Raw genomic sequence first — 6687 nt, 5'->3', positions numbered from 1 at the left:
TTCAGACGTTTGTTTTATACAAACTTGGCAGTGTCAGTCCCAAATTAAATTCTAGACAAACAGTTACAATTTTTTCCCTTTATGCACAATATATTTCCATCTTAGGAACCTCAATTCTAAACCAAAACAGTTCATTTCCACTTCTAAAAAAAGCACAGTATTTTTTTAAAAAGAAAGCAAACAGTGTGGAAACTGATTTCCTTTCTGCAAGAGAGCCAACAAGCTGTGATAACACACCACTTTTAACTTTCTTGTAACCCTTGACACCCTTAATTTACCCTCCACATTATGCCAACTGTATGAGATAACACAATTGTAAATTATTTGGGTGAAATGTCCAGGATGCAAGGCATAAAAACCCCGCATTACAACATCCAGGAAATAAAACCAGCAAACTCATTCATTATTTGTGTACACTATGACACAGTAATCTCATTTCCCAGCTGGGGAAAAAAAATGCTCGTTTTTTCGCACCAGCATAGATTAAATCAATAGGAGATACATTGCAAACATATTAGGAAATCTTGTAGGTAAAAGCAGTACGAGAGGTGGGGAGAAACAGGGAGAAAGGGGACCCAAGATTGCAAGTATATTGTTTGACTTTAATATATTTTACAAGTACATGTAGATGAATGTGTGCGTATTCAATTTCAGCATTTCAGGGAAGTCGGAAATAAGTGCTATTGACACAGAACCTGTTTTTCAGCTCAATATATTTTCTTACTTCTTGGCTATCCTTCGCCATCTGCTAAAACCAGTGCTTGTAAGACTTTGCTGAAGCCTTTAGATTCCACGAACGGCGTTTTGCCTTAATTGTGCCTCTTGAAGTGACTTGCTTCAATCCCGAGCCTCTTTTGAAAAACAAGGTCTTATTTTTGAAACACATGAAAGCATCGAAGATCAGAAGAGAGAGCGTCTGAGCTCGCGCAGAGGCATTTTCTAACGTGGTTTTGGAGGGGGGGGGTTGTCACCAATCCAGGAATGTCAAAAGTCCCTCATAAATCCAGGTTTCTCGCTTGCAGCTCAAGGGAACGGTCCAGGAACGGATGAGATAGCAGCTTTTTCATTGCCTTAATGATCTAGGGATGAACCTCAATCCCAAAAGAAGGAAACGAGAAGGACCGATCCGTTCGCTACAGCTCACCAGGTGTAGCAGAAGAGAATCTCTTTGTATAGAAGGCAGTTGAATCCTAGTACAATGGTACCTCTACTTACCAACTTAATTCGTTCTGTGACAAGGTTCTTAAGTAGAAAAGTTTGTAAGAAGAAGCAATTTTCCCCATTAGGAATCAATGTAAAAGCAAATAGTGTGTGCGATTGGGAAAACCACAGAGAGGGTGGAGGCCCTCTTTCCTCCCAGGCGATTCCTAGAGAGGCCCCATGGAGGCTTCTCCCCACCTTTTCCGCCCCTGTTTACTCCCAGGAGATTCCTAGAGAGGCCCCACGGAGGCTTCTCCCCGCCTTTTCCGGCCCTGTTTCCTCCCAGGAGATTCCTAGAGAGGCCCCACGGAGGCTTCTCCCCGCCTTTTCCAGCCCTGTTTTTTCCAAGGAGATTCCTAGAGAGGCCCCATGGAGGCTTCTCCCCGCCTTTTCTGGCCCTGTTTCCTCCCAGGCAATTCCTAGAGAGGCCCCACAGAGGCTTCTCCCCGCCTTTTCCAGCCCTGTTTTTTCCAAGGAGATTCCTAGAGAGGCCCCATGGAGGCTTCTCCCCGCCTTTTCTGGCCCTGTTTCCTCCCAGGCAATTCCTAGAGAGGCCCCATGGAGGCTTCTCCCTGCCTTTTCCAGCCCTGTTTCCTCCCAGGAGATTCCTAGAGAGGCCCCACGGAGGCTTCTCCCTGCCTTTTCTAGTTACAGTTTCGGAGGCTCGGGTTTGTAAGTAGAAAATGGTTCTTGAGAAGAGGCAAAAAAATCTTGAACACCCCGTTCTTATGTAGAAAAGTTCTTAAGTAGAGGCGTTCTTAGGTACAGGTACCACTGTAGTTAAAATCTAGAGCATGGGACCATGAGAGCTTGCATACCAGTAGTCCAGAAGCAATCATGGGCTGCTAGAAACAAAAATGGAGCTGAGCTCTGCAGAAACCCATGTCCTATTTCAATAAGTCCCTCCTTCGGCTTTGCAAAAATAAAGCAAAATATTCCACTTGGCTCAAGCCCAAACTGCCTTTTTTGGAAGCACCCATCAGCCCCCTTTTATCCAGACTGACATCTTCTCAGATATACATCCACTGCTCCATGATGTTCTTGATTATCATGGCATTTCTCCTTTTCCTTGAAAAAAAAAAACCATCTCTGTCCTGGTTTGTTTGTTCGTTATTTTGTTCAGCGCAACACATTTGGAGTTGCCATGCACGACAAGCATGTACAACAGGCGCAAAGGCCTAGGAGCGCTGACAAGAGGGTGGACAACCGCGAATGGCGCTGATATTTGATGGCCTTCTTGACCTCCTCGTTGGACTGGGAAATGTAATCCGTGGTATGGAGGATGTTGTACTCAATACTGTCGAGGACTTCCTGTTGTTCCAAAACCAGGATCTCCAAGTGCAAGAAGAGAGAATGGAGCTCACCAATCTGGGCCTCCAAGTCCAGCAGCTGCTGGTGGCGCACCTGGGCCATAGCAAGGTGCTGCTTGGCTTTGAGCACTTCCAAGTCTTGGCCAACGATGCGCGGCATCGTAGGGCTCTCCACCAGCTTCTTGATGTCCTCCTCTTGGAGATGCAGGCCTGCCAGTTCTGACTGTCTCTGGATCTGCTCCTTCAACTTCTCCACGTAGTGGGTTTCCTTGACGTAATGGCGGGTGACGATCTCACGGTAGCGGCTAACCAGTACGGAGAACTGGCTGTAGCGAATGCGGCTGATGGCCAGACTCTTAGGCCTATCCTTGGCCAGGGTCTCCCGGATGTCATTGAGCCTTGGTTGCAGAGCCTTAGCCTCCTTGGTGAAAATGTCCTTCATGGTGCTCAGCTCTTTTTTCTCCTCTCCGATGCTCACTTCGGTGGTGCAGCAAAGCACCTGTTGCTGCTTCTTAGCGATGTTCTCAGAGGATTGCCCCAACTTCTCCAGCGCCAAGGAGAGGCTGGTTATTTCTTGGAGAACCTTACTCACGGCACTGTTCTCGTCTTCTTGGAAAACGGGATTGTCGAAGGAGAAGTTCTCCTCCAGCTCCAGAGAGTCCCCGTTCTCATATCTGCGTCTCCTCAGTTCCTCCAGCCTGTCCTTCATCTTTGGCTCTCCTAGACACTTGAAACATTTGCAGGGAAGGAGGTGAGCAAGATCCACCCATCGGCTCCACAAAGTGTTTTAAGCAACTCCGGAAAGGTTTTGCGTCAATCTGAGCCGCTGGGGCTGAGAAGCCAGCAGTAAAAGAAAACGAAAAAAGAAAAGAAAAGAAAAAAAATTCTTCCCTCCCTCCAGCTATCGCAAATATTGACCATGGCAATCCGCTTTTAAGCCAGCATTTACCCGGCATCACATGGCCAACTCCAACCGGCCGGGCGACATTCCATGCCAAGGGTGGGTGGCACGAAGCCCAGTGGTGGAATAGCAGCTGCCAAAACGCGTCTCCTGAGAACCAGGTGGAAGCAATGGCAACGCAAAGGAGACGTTTGGAAGCAGGGGAAGCCAACGCCAAAGGTGACCGCACTAACTCCTCTGGTCGGTAGCAGTTCTTGACCCTTAGAACTTAGTGGTGTGTGCAATCCCTGGGATGCAGGAGGAGGAAGTGGCCTTTGGTTGAATATATATCGGGTTTCCAAACTGAATATGCTTTGCTTGCTTTGAAACAAAAAAGAAAAGAAAAGCTGAAATCCAACCCCAAAACAAGTAGTTAACCCTTAAGAGGTTGGGAGGAAGAAATTAGAGTCTTTGAAATAGTAGAGGTTCTTTTGCTTGAGTAGAGGGATGGACTAGAGGACCTCCAAGGTGCCTTCTAGTCCTGTCCTGTCCTATCCTCTATGCCAGTGTTTCCCAACCTTGGCAATTTGAAGATATCTGGACTTCAACTCCCAAAATTCCCCAGTCTGCATCCGCTGGCTGAGGAATTCTGGGAGTTGAAGTCCAAATATCTTCAAGTTGCCAAGGTTGGGAAACACTGCTCTATGCTATTCTATTCTTTATTTTTTATTTCCATTCCATTCTTATTCCTGTTCCTAAATCCAGTCTAGATTTCTATTCTATTCTATTCTATTCTATTCTATTCTTTCATTACAATATCTATTCTATTCTGTTTTCTATTTCTATTTCTACTTCTACTTCTATTTCATTCCATTCCATTCCATTCCATTCCATTCTATTCTCTATCCTATCCATTAGTGGGTTGCTACCGATACGGTAAAGGATGGTCAGGGATGGGCTACTCCCAGCCGGGGGGACGGACGCAGTGGGGTAACGAAAATGGAGCTCCACCCCAGAGCACCCAATTTGCACCAAAAGATGTTGGAAGAAAATGCAGGGCACCCTCTTTGGGCAGCCTCTGCATTCATCCCGAAGCATTTAAAAAACCCCAAAACTGGTGATTCTGCTACAAACAAAAGTGTCTAGGAAAAGTATAAGGAAATAAGATCTGAAACTAATCCTATGTGATCTGGGTTTCTGCCTCCCACTCCTTTCCGAATGGCTGTAGTATTCTGTAGAACAGAGGTCTACGTAGCTGGCTGGAGGATTCAGGAAGTCTTAAATTCATAAGTTGTGAGCCGCCCCGAGTCTTCGGAGAGGGGCAGCATACAAATCTAATAAATTGAATTGAAATTGAATTGAATAAGTCTTAAAGTTGCCAAGTTTGGGGACCCCTGCTCTAGAAAATAAAATGAATAATTTGTTTATTTTATTTATTTATTTTGTCCAATGCACAATGAAGGTTATAGAGTATATACTCGTAGTAAAATATATCAGAGAAAGAATAGAAGAGATATAGGAATAAAATATAGGAATAAAGATATAGGATATAGGAATAAGATATAGGACTAAAATATATCAATGAAAGAATAGAGAAAGGATATAGGAATAGAAGAAAAGATATAGGAGATATAGGAGAGATAATAGGACAGGGGATGGAAGGCACACTAGTACACTTATGCACGCCCCTTACAGACCTCTTAGGAATCTTGTGAGGTCAACCATGGATAGTCTAAGGGTAAGATGTTGGGGGTTAGGGGATGACACTACGGAGTCCGGTAATGAGTTCCACGCTTCGACAACTCGATTACTAAAGTCGTATTTTTTACAGTCAAGTTTGGAGCGGTTAATATTAAGTTTGAATCTGTTGTGTGCTCTTGTTTTGTTGTGGTTGAAGCTGAAGTAGTTGTTGACAGGCAGGACATTGCATCATATGATCTTGTGGGCAATACTTAGATCATGTTTAAGGCATCGTAGTTCTAAGCTTTCTAGACCCAGGATTGTAAGTCATGTTTCGTAGGGTATTCTGTTTCAAGTGGAGGAGTGAAGGGCTCTTCTGGTGAAGTATCTTTGGACATTTTCAAGGGTGTTAATGTCTGAGATGCGATATGGGTTCCAAACAGATGAGCTGTATTCGAGGATGGGTCTGGCGAAAGTTTGTAAGCTCTGGTAAGTAGTGTGAGATTGCCAGAAACCTTAATTCCAGAGGACCTCTGGAGGCTAGAAATTGTTCTGTTGGGCTCTCTGGGAAACTTATCCCAAAAATTCACAGGTACAAATTTTAGACACACATACGTTTGAAAATTCAAAACAATGTTCTTTATAATGAAAAGTCACTTAAACTAAGCCCTCTTTTGGTATAGCAAAGAGCATTCGTCTCCAAACAAACTGGTAATTTGTACAAGTCCCTTATCAGTTCTGAGATACTTAGCTTGCAGCTGTGAGGCAATTCACAGTCCTTCTTCTGTCACAAAGTGAAACACACTTTGCTCTGGTTTAATTTCAAAGCGGGGGGAAATCAGCACACAAAAGGTCAAAGTCAGTAAAGCAGTCACGGCACACAATGATCAGATAATCCTCCACAATGGCCAAACCCACAGGCTGCTCTTTATAGCAGCCTCAATAATTACCACAGCCCCACCCAACCACAGGTGGCCTCATTTTCTTTGATAATCTCTCAGTTGTTGTTGCCTATGCATCGCTCTCCGCATGCCTGGCTGTATCATTAACTCTTGTTTTGAATCCAAGGAGGAGCTAGATAATTGATCTCCTTCTGAGCTGTCTGCCACACTCTCCTCCTCCCTGTCACTCATGGCTTCTTGGTCAGAGGAGCCTTCATCAGCAGATTCCACCGGGGGCAAAACAGGCCTGAAGCATGTGGATGTCTCCCCTACATCCACTGACCTTGGGGCAGGAGCTGGGCCAGAGCTAACCACAACAGAAATGGACCCGTTTTTGGAATTCCAGAACTTCTCGGGGAGTGAGAGGATTGCATATTCATGCACAGCGGTGAAGTGTACGAGGTTGTTACATATGCATTGCATTATGAGTGCTGGCATGCGCTACAGTGAGCACGCGTGCTTTCAGCACACAATGAGAAAAGGGTTAGCCATTACTGGTACAAGCACAAGGTTAGACTAGAAGACCTCCAAAGTCCCTTCCAGCTCTTGATAGATTGAATCAACTGGTAAATAACTGGGCTTCACTCAACCAGGTGGTATAACGATTAAGATACAGGTAGCTCTCATTTTGCAACCACAATTGCACCCAACATTTCTGTGGCTGTGAATCAATTGT

At 44.9% G+C, this 6687-nt stretch overlaps 1 protein-coding gene across 1 annotated transcript; it reads right to left on the bottom strand.

Moving 5' to 3' along the window:
* Positions 1-581: 581 nt before the first annotated feature.
* On the bottom strand, positions 582-3388 carry LOC139171502 (syntaxin-3-like). Its single transcript, XM_070759785.1, has one exon. The coding sequence runs from the start codon at positions 3217-3219 to the stop codon at positions 2320-2322; it is 900 nt and encodes a 299-aa protein (XP_070615886.1). The 5' UTR covers positions 3220-3388; the 3' UTR covers positions 582-2319.
* Positions 3389-6687: the final 3299 nt, after the last annotated feature.

This window comes from Erythrolamprus reginae, chromosome 8, assembly GCF_031021105.1.
Source record: "Erythrolamprus reginae isolate rEryReg1 chromosome 8, rEryReg1.hap1, whole genome shotgun sequence".
Classification (NCBI taxonomy): Eukaryota; Metazoa; Chordata; class Lepidosauria; order Squamata; family Dipsadidae; genus Erythrolamprus; species Erythrolamprus reginae.
The sequence above is the reverse complement of the archived record's forward strand: the minus strand, read 5'-3'. Positions and strand labels throughout refer to the sequence as shown.

Excerpts from the sequence above, each read along its gene's own strand:
- LOC139171502 (XM_070759785.1), bottom strand. The coding sequence starts at position 3,219 with ATGAAGGACAGGCTGGAGGAACTGAGGAGACGCAGATATGAGAACGGG.